The sequence below is a fragment of the Erythrolamprus reginae genome, chromosome 2, assembly GCF_031021105.1.
Source record: "Erythrolamprus reginae isolate rEryReg1 chromosome 2, rEryReg1.hap1, whole genome shotgun sequence".
NCBI classification, from domain to species: domain Eukaryota; kingdom Metazoa; phylum Chordata; class Lepidosauria; order Squamata; family Dipsadidae; genus Erythrolamprus; species Erythrolamprus reginae.
In genome coordinates this window covers 343,053,453-343,073,317 of record NC_091951.1, presented here as the reverse complement: position 1 = coordinate 343,073,317, position 19,865 = coordinate 343,053,453, and the positions used below count along the sequence as shown (strand labels likewise).

General features: G+C 41.7%; 2 protein-coding genes and 1 non-coding gene across 7 annotated transcripts in view; 1 reads left to right on the top strand and 2 right to left on the bottom strand.

The window, feature by feature from the left end:
• ACAA2 (acetyl-CoA acyltransferase 2) overlaps positions 1-1,976 on the bottom strand; it is a 50,685-nt gene extending 48,709 nt beyond the window's left edge. Inside the window, exon 1 of the mRNA XM_070743573.1 lies at positions 1,703-1,976. Within this exon, the coding sequence (XP_070599674.1) occupies positions 1,703-1,718 (16 nt within the window). The 5' untranslated portion in view covers positions 1,719-1,976. The remainder of the gene's footprint in view (positions 1-1,702) is intronic.
• Positions 1,977-3,806: 1,830 nt separating this feature from the next.
• LOC139163335 (small Cajal body-specific RNA 18) lies at positions 3,807-3,894 on the top strand. Its single transcript, XR_011558485.1, has one exon. It is a non-coding gene; the product is annotated as a small Cajal body-specific RNA 18 (non-coding RNA).
• An 8,863-nt stretch (positions 3,895-12,757) lies between these two features.
• MYO5B (myosin VB) overlaps positions 12,758-19,865 on the bottom strand; it is a 345,830-nt gene continuing 338,722 nt past the window's right edge. For all 5 annotated transcript variants that reach the window (XM_070743570.1, XM_070743569.1, XM_070743567.1 and 2 more), the window contains 2 exons: positions 19,291-19,371; positions 12,758-13,085 (listed from right to left, as the gene is read on the bottom strand). In XM_070743570.1, the coding sequence (XP_070599671.1) occupies positions 12,933-13,085; positions 19,291-19,371 (234 nt within the window). In that variant the 3' untranslated portion in view covers positions 12,758-12,932. The remainder of the gene's footprint in view (positions 13,086-19,290; positions 19,372-19,865) is intronic.

The following is a 19,865-nucleotide window of genomic DNA, read 5'->3' as shown; positions in this document are numbered from 1 at the left end:
CTGTTGGTGGCCGAGAGAGCCAGGGTGGGAGGGCTGGGGTCTCTTGTTCCCTGGCCAGCTAAGTGGGGAAGGGGAACGGCCAGCTTTGCTGGCTGAGGAATTCTGGGAGTTGAAGTCCGCAAGTCTTAAAAGTTGCCAAGGTTGGAGACCCTTGGACTAAACGACCTTCGACTGGATCCTGTGGTGGAGTTATGCAACTCCATAAATGGGATTTTGTCCTTTTCCCCCCTCCTGACTTTGCTTTAAAGGACTGCAGAGGGTTTCAGAATCTTTCCCTCTGCATGAATTCATGAGTACTTTTAGGCGCTCCAAGCTCACCTGATTGATATTTTGACGATTTCAGGATTACCGGTAGCTACAGATTGAACACTTCTATTTAACTTTCCCCTTCTAAGCAGCAAACAGGAAAATCAGGAAGGACTACCATTCCCCAAGTACTATTATGAACTGGACTCATGAATGTGTGTGTGTGTGTGTGTGTGAACAATTTCCATTTGAAATATCTAATAGGAGGTAATGTTCCGAGTTTCTAATCCAATAAATCTGCTTAAAAATTAGAGCCTCAATTGGTTTTTGAATTATTATACCATGTGTCATTAACTTTGACTACTATCACTAAATATAAAATGCCTGGTTTTTGAAGCTTTGGTATTAATAGTAATTTTTGTGGACATTTTTCTAAGGGACAAAATATTTTTTTGTTTCCAGTTTAGAATAATGTTTCATTCCTTCCTGCAACAAAACTGCAAACCTGCAAATAATACTATACTTCTTTGGCTGGATAATTCTGGGAACTGAAGCCCATAAGTTTTAAAATTGCCAAGTTTGGGGACCTCTGTCTTAAAACTTCTGAATTCGCAAATCACTCTTTCCGCCCCTATAATCCCAAATTCATGTTGCATTCCCTGAGATAATAGAATTCTTTATTGGTCAAGTGAGATTGGACATACAAGGAATTTGTCTTTGGTGCATATGCTCTCAATGTACATAGAAGAAAAGATACAAGAATCGCTTTATATTGTAATATGTTGTAATGACAATCATTATGTTCTACTTTATGATTCTTGACAAATGTATCTTTTTCTTTTATTTACACTGAGAGTATATGCACCAAAGACACATTCCTTGTGTGTTCAATCACACTTGGCCAATAAAGAATTCTATTCTATTCTAAGAGAAAATATTAATAGAAACAGTCAACCCACAGAACTGCAAGAAAACACGAGGAAAAAAACCAATGATTTTATTTCCACGCGTCAGCAAGTCACCCTTTAAAAAAAAAACAAAAAGAAAAGACAAAAGCTATATGTGGAAGGGTAATAGTAAACCAGCTCTCCTGCCTAAACTAGACTTGGCTGGGGATCAACACGTCAAGTTTTGCAAGGCTTCTTTTTAATTACTCCACTTTTCCGTCTCGCGGGAAATCCAGCGGGATGAAAGGGGTTTTTTTTAGAGGGGGAAGGAAATAAAGCGAGAGGAAGAAAGGTCTCCTACCGTCCCCTGCCCTCTTTATCGTTACTTTTTACTTATGCTATGTTTATACAAACTACTATTGTCCTATACATGTTTGACAAATAAATAAAACGTCTCTAACTGCTGGAGTGGTGGTGACTTTTGCAAGACCCTACCTTAAAGTGAAGGCCGAAGAGGAGGAGCACTGTGGGGTTCCCCATTTTTTGGAGGAAGAGGGGGCCTGCCTTACCTCTGAGCAAAGCCATGGCTGCACCGCGGTGGTTGCTTCCACTCCAACCGATTGCCCCGCTGTGCTCCTCGGTTTGGCGTGTCGCAACCCCGCCGCGCCCCCTTCCACCGCCCCGCCCTTGGCCCTCTTAACTACTCCTCCTCCCTCCGCCGCGCCTCTCCTTCCCCGGGGAGTCCCTCTCAGCCCAGACCGGCCTTCGTGGGACTCAAAAGCAAGGCAAGAAATGAGTGGACGAATGCAGAAAGGCAGAGATATTTCCTCCCGGGGAGCCCATAATCCGCAGCCCGGGAAGCATGCTTGGGACCTGGACCTTGCCAGAGGAACTGATGTTTGAATGATGCCGGCTGGGGATGATGGGAGAAGGAGTCTCGGCTGTCTTACAGCCCAAGCTGGTTTATGGGAGCTTGGATAATCAAGGCAGATGGTAACTCCTATCCAGCCTCATCCTGGCTTGGGACTATGCGATCTGGAGTCCGACGCTGGGGAGGACCGGGAACGTGAGTCGGCACGGAGGGGGGGGGGGCTAACGGAAGGGCCCACGCCCCCCGAGAAAGCCTTTCTGTGACTCACTTCCATTTTCTGGCCAGGGAGCAATTCGCGCCACGGTTTGCCCAAATGGGGGTGGAGCCCACGTGCGGAGGAAGGGGCGGTTCTTCCGCCGAGGCGCTTCCTGGAAGTACCGTTTCCTCGGCAACGCGGCCTTCCGAGGCCTCTGAATCCAAGCGGGGCTCGTCGGGGCCCCCTGGACCCGGGGTTACAAAAACTTTCTTCCTGAGCTGTGTAGGGTGTAGGCGGGACTGGGAATCTCTCCTTCCCCGGCCAGCCAGGTGGGGAAGCGGACGGCCACCTTAGTTGGCTGAGGAATTCTGGGAGTTTAATTTTATTAAATGTATAAGCCGCCCAATTCCTTTCGGTCTCTGGGCGAAGTCCACAAGTCTTATATTTGCGAAGGTTGGAGAGCCCTGCACTGAACGACCTTTGACTGGATCCTGCTGTGGAGGATTGTGTGAGGCGCGAAGTTCGCATCTGTTTGCAACTCCATAAATGGGATTTTCCCTTTTTTCCCCCTCCTGATTTTGCTCTAAGGAACTGCCAAGGATTTCAGCATCTCTCTTCCTCTCCGTGAATTCGTGATGACTTTTAGGTGCTTCAAGCTAACCAGCGAAGGCCTTCTGTCTTTGGTGCTACTGTGTGTCCTCAGGCTGTCGCGGGCGCATGCCCATTGGCACGGGATTTAGCTTCTGCACATGCATGGCAAGCAAAATCTCACCTGAAGATGTGCGTGTGTGAGATTTTGGTGATTTTTGCCAATATTTTTGCCCAATTTCTAAAGTCCTGCCATGTGACACCCTCATGTAGATGGGTCTGACTGGACAGGAGGGAGAAAAAGTGGTTCCTGTCAAGGATTTGTTCAATCCTAGGTAATATTCCATATAAAGTAAAAAAAGATGGTAAGCATGTTGAATGCTGAGTCATAGGGTGTAAACTGCAATTTGATTGGGCCTTAGCATTATAAAATGCAAAGCAACTTTGCAATGAATATTCTTAGTTGTCTGATGTTGTCGGTGAAGATATTGTTAGTTCGCTGGCATGAGTTAAGATATTGAGTTAGAGCTGCAGTGTTGATATGGAGAAACCTAGATTGGTTAGTATCTGCATGTAAATAAGCTTCACTGCATATAGATAAAGTTTGTTCCTGTGAATAGATGGTAAGACAGAAGATACTTTGTTTTCACTGAAGAGTAAAACTGTTTACTATGTTTTTCTACAAAAGTGTCTTCGTTATTCCTCTGCACTGGTTCCTAAATCACCACACTACAAATCCTGGTATCTTGTCAAGACCAACTCCGTAGCTCTGTAGATCCGGACAGTTTCTTAGTCTGGAGCCAAGGTGCTACCAAACAAATTCTTGAATGGCATCCCGATGTCAACTGGCAACCTTGAACTAGTGATTGGACATAGAAGGCAGAGAATATCTTAGGGTTCACCAACACTGCCCATCGGGACTGTTGCATCTTGTACGGCTGATAGTGACTTCCAAGGGAACCCCTGTCTCGAACATCTAAACAGACATTTGGAGAGCATTGACCCTTCCTGCCACTGCTGGTCTGTGATGAATAGCCCACTGCGCAATCTGAGTTCTGTGTGGAACTGAGTGACGAAATTTGTGCTAACAAAGGCATCTGAGACCAATGCTTTGGCAGCCCTGTAGTTCTTACCTGGTTGCTGATGCACAGAGGCACAGGAGAAAAATAAATTCAGCAGGGCAAAATCCTTCATGATGGTAACACAGTGGGGTTGGTTGGGATTGCGAAGATCGCTATTAAAATCAAGGATGTAACTTGAGAAGTGACTCTGAGCTAATCTATTATTTTTTAATCCTTCTCAGTATCTAATAATTCATCTACTTCTATACAGTGCTTGTAACCTCCTCCAATGACAAAAGACTGAGTAGTGTATAGCATAAAATCAAAATATATTTGAAACATTTACTTAGCTATGCACTTTGGGATCAATATCCTTTGAGTGGTGCAGGGGTAGGAATGGATTTCCTGAAAAATTGAAGACCATTTGCGCTTCAGTTTGAAATGCAGACAACATTTGAAATACAGACATCCCCAACATCCTGCGCCTATGTTCAACAGTGAAGGGACACAGCAGAAAAAATCCTGCAGAAAGCACAGCTTCAACTTCTCAGTGAAAGAATAAGGCAGCCTTGTTTTACAGTTGAGGTTTTGAAAGAGAGTGGAACATAAACTTCCAAGAGCTGAAATCATTTCTACCAATGGAAACATTGGAACAGGTAATAGAATTTACAAAGAAGGCACAACTAGCACAACCCAAGAGACAAAAAGCCCAATTTTCTACCCTACAGCTTAGACAGGCAAGAACAGACAAAACAGAAGTACCAACACAGATGGGCAGTGACATGTCTCAGAAAACTGACTAATGGGTGAGAAATCTTATTTGACAGAGAGCTTACCCAAACAGAAAGTAATGTTTTAGCAAAAGGACTGGATTTTGCAGTCATACCAGAACAGTTACTAGTTATGGATCACCTCACAGTCAGAGTCAGCCATCAGAAACAATAAACTAGCAGAATCAGAGGCAGAAAAATTAAGGATGAAAGTTAATCTGCAGCCTTCGCCAATGTCAAAATACCCCCTTCCGATCTCATAATTCAAGAAGGGAGAGTTGAGACATCCCTAGGAAGAGACCCAAACATCACCATTTTGCCAGCAAATAAAAGAAGATGCAGTCTTGAGTCCCACGATTGGAATGTTAAGGCAATCTGAGTATTTAATGCAGTTCATTGAATGGCTAAAATGGAGTGTTTACTCTGAAAGAAGCATTTTAACTAAGATGACTTTCTCACCTTACTAGTTTGTTCCAAAGTTAATGTCAAAAGATCAGTTCATCTTTAACATATGGAAAGCGTATCTTAAAAGTATTCTGAAATCCACTTTATCTCAATTTTTGTTTTGAGATATTACTGTTAGTGGGACATAATTCTAGTAACACGCATTTGTAATTTTTACACATAGTGGACAGTTCAAAAAGGAATTTTGACACTTTACCTGATCCCAAACATCACAACTATCATAAATAAGTGATAGTTGCCAGGCATTTAAATTTTGATAACAGGAGGCTGGGGATGCTACAATGGTTTTGTGAAAATAGGCCATAAGTTACTTTTTTCATTGCTGGTGTGACTTTGAATGGTCACCAAGTGAACTGTTTTAAGTCAAGGACTATCGGTATTGCTTTCCTCTTGATAGCAATAACACTTACACTTACATACTGCTTTGCAGTGTTTTACAGCCCTATTTTAACAGTTTACAGAGTCAACATGTTGCCCCCAACAATCTGGGTCCTCATTTTACTGACCTCGGAAGGATGGAAGGCTGAGTCAATCTTGATCCAGGTGAGATTCGAACTGCCAAACTGCTGGCAGCAGTGAAGGGCTACCAAAATTTTTACTATCATACTATGGGCGTGGCTTATGCAGGATGCCCTGCATTTTCTTTCAATGTCTTTCAGTGCAAATTTGTTGCTCTGGGCTGGAGCTCCATTTTTGTTACCCCACTGCGTTCCTACCCATCTGGGCAGTAGCCCACCCCTGGCTGGCAATCAGAAGTAGCCTGCAGTACTGCATTCTAACCACCGTGCCACAGCAGCTCTTTTTACCTTATTTTAATTGATATTATTGGCATGTTAAGATAGGCCTGTGTGCTCCATTAAAATGCACTGCGCATCTCATATAATAGGTATCCATTGAAATATATTTCAAAAACGTTTCTGCAACAGACCATTAGGGTTTGACACATTTACCAACCCAAATATATTTGCTTCCAAAAACACTTTACAATAATTTAAGAAGCAATCTTGAAAGCTATCCCTTTGTAGCTTTTATGTGTGACACTTGGAACTCCAGAAGGAAATAATACCTGCACACTGTAAATATATTTACCAAGGTTTATAAATCAAATCCATTTTTCACTCTTTTAGAATGAGCTTTGAAAGTGGACACTAGCAATGCTGGAAATGAAAGCATCATGCAGAAAAACAAGGAAAGAAAACTTTTTATTCCAAAGTGTTTATTTGACATCATTTTATGCACAGTGGTAAGACGATGACTTTACAGTCACTTTCCTATAAACGTGTAGTTTACCCAATTGTTCAAAGTCGAAAAATATTTTCATCAGTAGCAATATATCGTCCACGCTTGAAATTTTAATCAAGCTGGGGTGCTTATAAATTGGAGTGGACAGACATCGTTTTATGTTCCAGCATTTGCATTCTTTGAATAATTCTCTAGGTTATAAGAAGAAGAAAACCCATATAGTTAAGTGCTAGAATAAGAGAAATTACTTGAGTGTGTGTACTATAACTTGAAACCTGGCAATCTCATTGCTTGTACTGACAAGACTTGCTAATTCTTGCACACTTGGGATATGTAGTACTGTACTTTAAAAAGTATTCATAGTTAATATCAATCAATATGAATAGATCTGCATTTCTTGCAGCAATTTTTAATTGAGGAAGACAGTTGGCCATATATTTCTTTTTATAAAAAGTTCAACTTAATCTAATACAACATGAATTACTGAAATCTTTCCATGTTGACTGTCCTAAACTAATAGAAGTTATGCAGTATGTAAGGCTGCACATTTGTTAACATTAATTAGATCAATACTGTGATCAAGTATTTTATTGATATTTATTTTAGTGCCTTTGTAGGTCTTTAAAAAGTCTCCCAAGATTTCCAATTTGGATTCTTGAAAAACATACATTGCTCAAAAAAATAAAGGGAACACTCAACACATCCTAGATCTGAATGAATGAGATATTCTCATTGAATACTTTGTTCTGTACAAAGTTGAATGTACACAACAGCATGTGAAATTGATTGTCAATCAGTGTGGCTTCTTAGGTAGACAATTTGATTTCACAAAAGTTTGATTTACTTGGGAGTTATATTGTGTTGTTTAAGTGTTCCCCTTATTTTCTTGAGCACTCTATACTGGGGAATCTAAAACTTTGATGGAGAAAATAAATTCAAATCTGCATTTGGATCCTTTTTATGGACTTTTAGAGACATCTAAATCCACGTGTAATTTCATCAGTTTTCATACAAATTCAAAAGTAATTTTGGATGACGTTTAAATTCTTCTCCAAAGTTATAATACTGAGTTGAGGAAAATGCTGATTGCAAATGCTAATGTAAAGCCATGCCGAAGGAAATAATTCTGTCAAAAACAATAAAAAGATGAAATAAATGACATAATCTTGATCTGTGCTAAAATATTTTAAAATCAAATTAATGGTGCATTAGAGACAGAGAAAGCATATTTGTGCATAGCACTGCCAGTGAATTGGCTTCTTAAAAAGAAAACTTAAAAGTTATCTTAAAAACAGATCACAAAAGTTACAGATATTAGTTATTTAAACAAAAGTTCCTTCAGTACTGTAAATCCAAGTTTGCAGTTAATTGCAAATATTCAGTTTCTATCTGTTATACTAACATATTTTAAAAATGTACAGATATTATATACACAATATAAATTAAATTTTCTTGCAGTCCTGCAGAGAAATATTACCATTAGGTAGAGCTTTAGTCACATTTTTAAAATACATTTTCTAAGATTCTGTAGGAGGTTTAGCATCTTATTCTGCATCTTTAGTCTGCCTGATAAGAATTAAATACACCAACGTATTTAAAAGCATTGCAACTTTTGAGGATTTTTTTAAACATATACAGTTTATACAGAAATTAAGACCTTGCCAAATGACAACATAATACTTCCATTTGCCCAGTTTAACTCCACAGGATACTGGAAAATTTGGAAATAATTGTTTACATGTATATTTTTAAAAGTTGGCAAAGTACCCCCTTTTCATACCTATATTTTGTGGGAGAGAAAAGGTCCAAAGAGCAGGAGTAAACTGGCCACAACAAGTGAAAAATTACGTTGCAGTGTTGACTACCACTAGCTTGACTTACTTTTCAATAAAGTGCCTCACTTTTACATTATTTTACTGATGGTGAGTAAACCTAGAGAATTTATAAGGAATACACAGGAATTACGATATACATTTCTTTAGAAAATCCAATGCCTACTTCATATATTACTCTGGAAAGTGGTACTTAAAGAAAAAAGGACAGTAAATAGGGGATTCGTTCTGTTAGAGCATTGGTTCTCAACCTTGCTAATGTCGCGACCCCTTAATACAGTTCCTCATGTTGAGGTGACTCCCAACCATAAGTCTAGCGCTAATTCTCCCAACAGAGCTTTAAGCTGATTGGCAGGAAGGTTAGAGCGACACTCCCTTTGTAAATGCCCGATTGGTCGAATTGTAAAAATATGTTCGAAGGCGCCAGAATGGAAATTTTAGTTCCTAACAGCATGGGAAATTTGTCTTTTCTCATGGTCTTAGGCGACCCCTGTGAAACGGTCATTCAGCCCGCAAAGGGGTCCCGACCCCCAAGTTAAGAACTGTATTAGAGGCAACAATCTTTGTTTTTTGTTCCATGTTTAGGACCCCTGAGAGGTCTGCCAAAGTACCAATTTACAGTGTTCCCTCGCTTTTCGTAGGGGATGCGTTCCGAGACCGCCCGCGAAAGTCGAATTTCCGCGAAGTAGAGATGCGGAAGTAAATACACTATTTTTGGCTATGAACAGTATCACAAACCTTCCCTTAACACTTTAAACCCCTAAATTGCAATTTTCCATTCCCTTAGCAACCATTTAGATTATTACTCACCATGTTTATTTATTAAAGTTTATTAAAAAAATATTTATTAAAAGCAGACAAAGTTGGGCGATTACATATGACGTCATCGGGTGGGAAAAACCGTGGTATAGGGAAAAAACCCCGCGAAGTATTTTTTAATTAATATTTTTGAAAAACCACGGCATAGACTTTTTGCGAAGTTCGAACCCGCGAAAATCGAGGGAACACTGTATATCTAATTTGAGGGGGGGGAACCCCTCGTATTTGTACTAATGCTGAGAACCACAAGAGAAATAAGCAGATGTTGCCTCAAAACTTTTTTCCTTTGCATTGAAGTTTAAATAATAGAGAAACTTCATATTGCATAAAGTGTCGTCGAGTAAAACTAAAAAACCAGGAAAGGTAGCATGAATTTTTCCGCAGGGACCAAGTAGGGGAAAAACCAACGCAATTTGCAGAATTATGTGGGAGCTGTGTGCCCGCAGCTATCATTTTGCCACATGGTTGCAATTGCTTCATGAATTTAGCATTGCGAAGAAACGGTTCCCTAGTTACCAAACTTAATGACAGATAGCCATATTCAGGTGCTGAAGCTTCAGAGCAGCACTGTAAGCATTTAAGAGAAGCTAGAGAGCAGATGCTTCCGTTTGCATCCATCTGTGCATTACGGCATTCAGATATTCAATCCCACAAGCCAAATGCACAAAATGCTGGCCTTTTAGACATTGGATGTCCAGGACTCACTGCTCACAGTCACTCATGCCCTCATCACCTCGAGGCTCGACTACTGTAATGCTCTCTACATAGGGCTACCTTTGAAAAGTGTTCGGAAACTTCAGATCGTGCAGAATGCAGCTGCGAGAGCAATCATGGGCTTCCCAAAGTATGCCCATATTACACCAACACTCCGCAGTCTGCATTGGTTGCCGATCAATTTCCGGTCACAGTTCAAAGTGTTGGTTATGATCTATAAAGCCCTTCATGGCATCGGACCAGAATATCTCTCGGACCGCCTTCTGCTGCACAAATCCCAGCGACCGGTTAGGTCCCGCAGAGTTGGCCTTCTCCGGGTCCCGTCGACTAAACAATGTCATTTGGCGGGACCCATGAGAAGAGCCTTCTCTGTGGCGGCCCTGACCCTCTGGAATCAACTCCCTCTGGAGATTAGGACTGCCACCACCCTCCTTGCCTTTCGCAAGCTCCTTAAAACCCACTTCTGTCGTCAGGCATGGGGGAATTGAAATTTTTTCCCTTCCCCCTAGGCTTATAGAATTTATACATGGTATGCTTGTTTGTATGATTGGTCTCTTAAATTGGGGTTTTTTAGATTATTTTTTAATATTAGATTTGTTACATTGTCTTTTTTATTGTTGTTAGCCGCCCCGAGTCTTCGGAAAGGGGTGGCATACAAATCTAATAAATAAATAAATTATCAGTTAAAAATGGTCAAGTTCTATACTTACATTCCAATTCAGATTAGAATGTCTTATGGTTGAACCATTAGTGGAGGCATACCTTTTGTGTTGGGTGCTTGATTTATACTAACACAATTATTTCAAAAAGAATGGGGCTCATCTTGTTAAAAGCTTCCTGGTCCAATATTGAACTGCCAAGCTTGAAGAGTGAAGAATACCAAGCTCATCGGCACAGTACAAAAAAGGTCATTCAATCACATTTCTTTCCCCCCGCTTGTAATCCTACTGGGTTTATCTAGTTAAGTGCAATTGTTCTGGTGGGGGGGTGTTGTGATTCAGCCTGAGGCTGCTCAGGGACCAGCTGTGTCTCTGCTGGCTCCATGCCCGGAGGAGGAGGACAGCGAAGAGGAGGGGGCTGAACAGTCGGACGGGGGAGAGGAAAGTCAGGAATGGGATGAAGGAGAACAGCATGAGAGCCCCGGGGGGGGGGGGGGGGCTCTCCCCAGCCAGTAGCTTGGAGTCATTAGGTGATGACGCACAAGCCGTCACTGACATGCGACAGAGATGTTCAGATCAAAGAAAGGAGCAATTAAAGAAGTATTATCAGCACTGAATTAGGAACAGCTGGGCTTGGGTGTGGTCCTCCTTAGCAGGATTTAAAAGGCAGGCAAGCCCTTGAAGCCATGTGGAGTGTTATCAATTGGAGTTATGGTGTCCTGCTTTGTTCTCGGGGTCTCTGTTCCTGGCTTGTGGCCCAGCAGTTTGGAAGACCCGTGGGAGGTGTAGGTCTGCTATCTACAGCCTCGTCTTGGCAGCAAGAATCCTGTATTGCTGCATGGACTTTTGCCTTCGTGGATATATCTGAAGATACAGCGTTTTCCTGTTTGTAAGGACATTTTTTGTTACCTGTGTTTTTTCTTGAATTTTATAAACTGCCTTTGCCTTTTATCGGTGTGTTTGGCTTCTCTTTTTGGGTTGGTATTGGCTTCCGGAGTGACCCAGACAGAACAGGGGGGAAACACTGTCCCCCTCAGATAGGGTCTGCAACTTGGGTATCCTCCTGGACCCACAGCTGAGCCTTGATCACCATCTCACAGGTCTGGCCGGGGGGACCTTTGCCCAGGTTCGTCGGTTTCATCAGTTGCGGACCTATTTGGACCAGCATGCTCTATGCACAGTCACTCTCATCACCTCCTTTCTCGATTATTGCAATGCGCTCTACATGGGGCTACCCTTTAAGAGTGTTCGGAGATTGCAAATAGTCCAGAATGCAGGCGCGAGAGCTGTCATGGGTATGCCTCGGTCCCACAGAGTGGGCCTTCTCCGGGTCCCCTTCGACTAAACAATGTCGTCTGGCGGGCCCCAGGGGAAGACCCTTCTCTGTGGCGGCCCCGACCCTCTGGAACCAGCTCCCCCAGTACAGTTCTTCAGTAAATCAAAGTTAGGCCCCTGTCAGTCACGGGACTAAATGAATCCGTAGCAGTTCACAGTGAAATTATAATTTGGCATGAAGCAAACATAAGAGGTTTATGGTTCCACCGCTTTACATTCTTAGTGATAGATACAGAAACATTATCAACAGGCACCTGATGGGTTAAAGGTGGATCTGGTATTTACAGCGTAGGGTAAACAAAAGTCAGAATGGCAGCCACAATGGTGTGATTGACGTTTGGCCTGCTTTCTTAGGCATGTACTGCCGCATTGTCTTTTTTAAAACAATATTTTATACATCTTCCCAAAGCTTTAACTTGCTTCATGTGCAAAGTGGCATTCCCCCAGACTTAGTACAAATTGCAAATAATGCTCTCCCCACCTCCAGTCACATCTATATGAGCTGCATCACTTTAAAAAAAATTAAGCTAAAGCAACTTTTTTGAAAATGAAAAACTGAAGATTAAAGCAATCGATCTATCAATCTATCACAGGGAGTTTTAGCTTGTGGACTTCAATTTAAAACTTGTGGACTTCAATTCTCATAATTCAAGGGTTCCCAAACTTAGCAACTTTAAGACTTGTGGATTTTAATTCCCAGGAGAATTCTGGGAGTTGAAGTCCACAAGTCTTAAAGTTGCCAAGTTTGAAGACCTCTGTCATAAGTTCTAGGAGTTGAAGTCCACGGGTCTTAAAGTTGCCACAGTGGTGACGCCTGCTCTACCACCATAGACAAGCAGAACATGGGTGGCAATCTGGGTTTCTTTTGTGTCCTTGTAACACAAAAGTCCTTGAGAAACCTGATTCACAAATCAAATTCAAAACTTATATCCTGCTTAGCCAGTGTGTTCACCTTAATGGAAGTGGGAGAAAATATTTTAACATGGCGTCAAATAATTCAACCCCTTGTGTTTCAAGCATCAACTGCAAGGCCTCCCCCCCCCCAAATCCCTCGTACAAACCAAAAAGCATCTAACCAAAGTATTATTATATTTTAATGCTGAACAATTTAGCACAGATTAATTGGCCTCTACTAGTTCTTTCACCATTATTTGGTCCATATCTGAAGAGTTCCTACTTTTTTCGGTTTCCCGCCCTCTCCCTCAGCTTTGGAGAAATTGGGCTGGAAAAAAAAATATATTGTATCTTCAAACTCGGTTAAGGAAATCCAAGTTGAGGGAAGCTGGGATGTGGATCGAGTCCATGGTCAGAGACGAAGGATTGAATGGGAACAAAACTGGAAACATGAATTTGAAGTCTAGCAGCAGCTGGGGAGGATCATTTCGCTCTTGCAATTGTGCCTAGAAGGAACCAGAAGAAAATTATGAGCAAAGAAAATCAGATAGGTGGTTGTTTTAAACCACAACTTTGCCCTCACAGCTGAGTCTTGAGTTTCTCTAGAGTAGGACTCATCTGTCTGAGTTTTAGGAAGGTAAGACATCAATTGATTCTTATTTTATAAGCCAAGCTTTGTTCTGGCAACTAATTAACAGTTCTGCACTACAGTATTGGATTGTGTTAAGTTCCGGTCACCACACTTCAAAAGAGACATAGAAACTCTGGAGAAGGTGCAGAAAAGAGCAACCAAAATGATTAGGGGACTTGAAACCAAGACTTACGAAGAGAAATTGCGGGAACTGGGCATGGATAGCCTAGAGAAAAGGAGAGTGAGAGGGGACATGATAGCTGTATACAGGTATATGAGAGGTTGCCACAGAGAGGAGGGGGCCACTCTATTCTCCAGAGCACCAGAGGGCCGGACGAGGAACAACGGCTGGAAGCTGACCAAGGAGAGATTCAACCTAGAAGTAAGGAAGAACTTCCTGACGGTCAGAGCGATCAACCAGTGGAACAACCTGCCTGTGGACGTTGTGAACTCCCCAACTCTAGACACTTTCAAGAGGAGATTGGACTGCCACTTGGCTGGGGTGCTTTAGGATTCCTGCTCAGGCAGGGGGTTGGACTTGATGACCTACATGGTCCCTTTCAACTCTAACAATCAATCAATCAATCAATCAATCAATCAATCACTCAATAAATAAATAAATAAATAAATAAATAAATAAATGTGTTAAGGAGTGAGGAGAGTGCAGAGTAATATCTTAGTAGTCAAAGATACACATACACAGAGGAAACATGGAAGTTTTGCAGATAACCAGCTGATAGCCTAGAGATACTAGTAATAATTCAGTAATATAATCCAGGTACAATATGTGTATAAAATACAGTGATACCTCGTCTTACAAACGCCTCGTCATACAAACTTTTCAAGATACAAACCCGGGGTTTAAGATTTTTTTGCCTCTTCTTACAAACTATTTTCACCTTACAAACCCACCCCCGCCACTGGGATGCCCCGCCTCCGGACTTCCGTTGCCAGCGAAGCACCTGTTTTTGCACTGCTGGGATTCCCCTGAGGCTCCCCTCCATGGGAAATCCCACCTCCGGACTTCCATGTTTTTGCGATGCTGTAGGGAAATCCCAGCAGGGGAATCCCAGCATTGCAAAAATGAGCACTTTGCTGGCAACGGAAGTCCGGAGGTGGGGTTTCCCATGGAGGGGAGCCTCAGGGGAATCCCAGCAGCGCAAAAACGGGCGCTTCGGCTGGCAAAAGGGGTGAATTTTGGGCTTGCACGCATTAATCGCTTTTCCATTGATTCCTATGGGAAACATTGTTTCATCTTACAAACTTTTCACCTTAAGAACCTCGTCCCAGAACCAATTAAGTTTGTAAGACAAGGTATCACTGTACTACAGTATTTCCTTTGGTAAATATCTCAATCAAGAACAATCCTAGCCATACACAATTACATCAGTCAATAGCTCTCAATACATATACAATACTATAAGCCTTACTTGTTCAGCTTATAAATACATTAAACCAGCATTTGAACACACAGTTTTAAATACAGCAGTCACACAGACAAACCAAAAATAGCAAGGAATAGCCGATAGAGGGAATCACCCTTCTGGCTCCCTCTTATGGCAATCTGTAACACTAGCTCTTAAAGCAATCATGTTCTATTACATGTAAGCAGACATTGTTGGTTTGGGTTATATATTGCCAAACCCAACTAGTTACTGTATTTTTTGGAGTATAAGACATACCTTTTTTTTCTCCCTAAAAGAGGCTGATAATTTGGGTGTGTCTTGTACTCTGAATGTAGCTTTCTTTCCAGCCCTAACCAGGTGCTAACAATCTTCCCAGCTCTTCCCCGCTTGCAAGCTCTTTCATTGTTACTCTCTGCGAAGAATGTTTTCCAAACCCTTTGCCCCCCATTGCTCTATTTGCTATGAATGGGGTTTTTTTCCATTGCTCTACTTGCTCTGAATGTTTCTTTCCAGGTGCTAATGATGTTCCCCAGCTCTTACTGGCTTGCAAGCTCTTTCAATGTTACTCTCTCCAAATAATTTCCCTCCCCCAAAACTAAGGTGTGTGTTCTACTCGGGTGCGTCTTATACTCTGACAAATACGGTATGCACATAGTACTAACAGGTTGTTTGTTTGGAAACTAGCAGTCACTACTGGCACTATCTAACTCAGAGGCGTACAATCCTGGCAACTTTAAGACCTGTGGACTTCAACTGCCAGAATTCCTTAGCCAGCATGGCTGGTTGGGGGAATTCTGGGAGTTGAAGTCCACAGGTCTTAATTGTTGGACACTCCTGATGTAGCTGTAGTATCTTCCCACAAGAACAGCAATAGAAGATCATAACTAGAATTGACCACGGCTCCACCCGGCATACTGTGTAAATCAGAGGAAATAACCTGGCAATTTGTTCAGTGTTTTTAAATAGCAACAGCTGTCAGGCTTTGTCTCTGTTTTTAGTTTAACCTTGGATATGGTGAAGGTGAACAAATCAGCTGCTGCTTCTCAATGTTTTATCCTGGAGTACCAAGTAAGATTGTAATAACTAATAGGAGGATCAGTTGTGATTTCACATTGTTGTATATACAATAATAAACTTCAGATCGTGCAGAATGCAGCTGCGAGAGCAATTATGGGCCTCTCTAAGTATGCCCATATTACTCCAACACTCCGCAGTCTGCATTGGTTGCCGATCAGTTTCCGGTCACAATTCAAAGTGTTGGTTATGACCTATAAAGCCCTTCATGGCACCGGACCAGAATATCTTCAGGACCGCTTTCTGCCGCACGAATCCCAGCGACCGGTTAGGTCCCACAGAGTCGGCCTTCTTCGGGTCCCGTCGACTAAACAATGTCGTCTGGCGGGACCCAGGGGAAGAGCCTTCTCTGTGGTGGCTCTGACCCTCTGGAACCAGCTCCCCCCTGAGATTAGGATTACCCCCACCCTCCTTGCCTTTCGTAAACTCCTTAAAACCCACCTCTGCCGTCAGGCATGGGGGAACTGAAACATCTCCCCCTTGCCCATGTTGTTTGCTGTCTGATTGATTGTGTGCTTGTTTTTTATATATATTGGGATTGTTTTATGAATTTCTCAACTTAAAATTGTAATTGGATTGGTGGGCGTTGGATTTGTCACTATGTACTGTTTTTTACTATTGTGAGCCGCCCCGAGTCTGCGGAGAGGGGCGGCATATAAATCCAATAAATCTAATCTAATCTAACCCCATGAAATAGCACTTGCCATCCCAGGTCCTTGGATAGGATATAACAGGTGAGCAAAAATACCAAATTCAGCATAGACATTTAAGTGATTGCAAGAGCGACCATAATAATTTAAACTTTGTAGCTGCTCAATTCTCAGTGACTGAATGGTTCACACCCAAGCAGAATTTAATTCCATGCCCTACCAATCTTTACAGATTCTTCATGCATTTACCTTTTCTCAATCTGGAGTTCTCCCTGCAGTACTCAGTCCTACCTCGCTACAGTTTATTACCCTTAACAGAATGTGACAAATGAGGAAAATTCTGCAAATAAGTAATTCCCGAAGAGTCTGAGGTAGTGACTGTTGTGGTTAGCTCTGGCCCAGCTCAGAAGGAGATCAATTATCTAGCTCCTCCTTGGATTCAGAACAAGAGTTAATGATACAGCCACACATGCGGAGAGCGATGCATAGGCAACAACAACTGAGAGATTGTTATCAAAGAAAATGAGGCCACCTGTGGTTGGTGGGGCTGTGGTAATTAGTGAGGCTGCTATAAATAGCAGCCTGTGGGTTTGGCCATTGTGGAGGATTATCTGATCGTTGTGTTTCCTGCCTGCCTTGCTGACTTCGACCTTTGTGTGCTGATTTTCCCCCCGCTTGGAAACTAAACCAGAGCAAAGTGTGTTTCACTTTGTGAAAGAAGAAGGACTGTGAATTGCCTCACAGCTGCAAGCTAAGTATCACAGAACTGATAAGGGACTTGTACAAATTAACAGTTTGTTTGGAGACCAGTGCTCTTTGCTATACCAAAAGAGGGCTTAGTTTAAGTGAATTTTCATTATAAAGAACATTGTTTTGAATTTTCAAACGTGTGTGTCTGAAATTTGTACCTGTGAATTTTGGGGAGAAGTCTACCAGAGAGCCCGACAGAACAGTGACAAAATAAAAAATGTGCTTTGCTGGACATGTGCTCTACACAAGTTTGCAACGTCCAACAAAGACCGCAATCAATTGGAGAAAATACCGCAGGATGATTGGAGAAAAAAAAGGGAAATCAAAGAAAAACCTATCGCCAAACATCTCAAGATGGTCTGAAAAACATCAACCTCATATGGAAAGATCGGAAACTAAATGCAACCAATAACTGTGGAGCATGCTTGGAGCCCAATAGGCTTAGCATAGGATGCGACAGAATAGGAACAAGTTAACCTGTAGTTCAGATACAGGCCTCATGTAAACAAAACTGCAAGTCCATTTCTTAGAACCTCTAAAATGAGTCAGATATTAAATCAGAATAAAAGTAATCTCCAAACCGACTATTGTTGCCATTTGAAGTAGAAAATTACTACTACTACTACTACTACTACTACTACTACTACTACTACTACTACTGAGTTGGAAGTACCTTGGAGATTTTTTAGTCCAACCCCTTGCTTAGGCAGGAAACCCTATATTACTTCAGACAAATGGTTGTCCAACATCTTAAAAACTTCCAGTGCTAGAGCATTCACAATCTCTGGAGGTAAATTGTACCACTGATTAATTGTTCTAACTTTCAGGAAATTTCTCCTTAGTTCTGTTCTAAGTTGCTTCTCTCCTTGTTTAGTTTCCACCCATTGCTTCTTGTTCTACCTTCAGGTGCTTTTGGAGAATAGGTTGACTCCTTCTTTGTGGCATCTCCTGAGATATTGGAACGCTGCTATCATGTCTCCCCTTCTTTTCACTAAAAACTATACATGCCCAGTTCCTGCAACCGTTCCTCATATGTTTTAGCTCTAGTCCCCTAATCTTTGTTGCTCTTCTCTGCACTTTTTCTAGAGTCTCAGCCTTCTTTTTGCATTGTGGCATCCAAAACTGAATGCAGTATTCCAAGTGTGGCCTTGCCAAGGCCTTATAAAGTGGCATTAACACTTCACATGATCTTGATTCTATCCCTCTGTTAATGCAGCTTAGAACTGTGTTGGCTTTTTTGGCAGCTGCTGCACACGGCTGGCTCATATTTAAATGGTTGTCCACTAGGACTCCAAAATCCCTCTCAGTTATTATTTTTCCCACCTCTACCCTCTCTGCTTTCTAGCTTCTAGGATTTCTGCCGAGGCCCCTATCTTCCTTTCAAAGGTATCTTCCTGTCTCTCCAATTATCTTTTCAACTCTCTTAATATATTTTACCCCCGGTTTAATTCATCAGTCACTGTTACTTTCTTTATTGTGTCTTCCTTTTTTCTTTTCCAGTTCTGAAGTTTCAATAGCCAGATCTTCAAAGACTTTATTATTTATTTATTTATTTATTTATGTATTTATGTATTTATTTATTTATTTATTTATTTATTTTTGTCCAATACACAATGAGGGCTTTAGTGGTTATACAGTATATCTATATACACATAGTAAAATACATGATGAAGGTTATAGAGGAGATACTCATAGTAAAATATATCTAAGAGATAATAGAAAAGAAGGTATAGTAATAGAACATATCAATGAAAGAATAGAAGAAGAGATATAGGAATAGAAGAAAGGTATAGGAGATATAGGAGAGCAATAGGACAGGGGACGGAAGGCACTCTAGTGCACTTGTACTCGCCCCTTACTGACCTCTTAGGAATCTGGATAGGTCAACCGTAGATAATCTAAGGGTAAAGTGTTGGGAGTTTGGAGTCCGGTAATGAGTTCCACGCTTCGACAACTCCGTTACTGAAGTCATATTTTTTACGGTCAAGTTTGGAGTGGTTAATATTAAGTTTAAATCTGTTGTGTGGTCTTGTGTTGTTGTGGTTGAAGCTGAAGTAGTCGCTGACAGGCAGAACGTTGCAGCATATGATCTTGTGGGCAATATTTAGATCTTGTTTAAGATGCATTATGACAACTAGACCCAACTTTTTAAGTGTGTGTAAGATGTAAAATTCCCTGCCATTTATAGTAGAAAACTTACCTGAATGTTTCTTATGAAAGTTACTGTCACTCGCTCTTCAAATTCATTCACGGGAGTGTAAAGATTTAGTATTTTAACAATCTGAGGAGCAAAGATCAAAGGAGGGTTACAGAGGAGGTGCAAAACAGGACATCACTAGTTTGTAAACAGGCATCACAGGTTCTCAAAAGAACAAGTGTAGGAAATGGGTGGAATTAGAAACATAGAAACACAGAAGATTGAGGGCAGAGAAAGACCTCATGGTCCATCTAGTCTGCCCTTATACTATTCCCTGTATTTTATCCTAGGATGGATATATGTTTATCCCAGTTACTGTGGATTTACCAACCACGTCTGCTGGAAGTTTGTTCCAAGATTCTACTACTCTTTCAGTAAAATAATATTTTCTCACGTTGCTTCTGCTCTTTCCCCCAACTAATCTCAGATTGTGCCCCCTCACAGCAGCCAGTTAGGGCCCAAGTCCTGGCATTCTCAGAGTTTCTTCAACCAGACAATGTAAGCTAGCGGGACCACGTGGGAGGGCCTTCTCTGTGGCGGCTCCGGCTCTGTGGAACCAACTTCCCCCTGAGATCTGT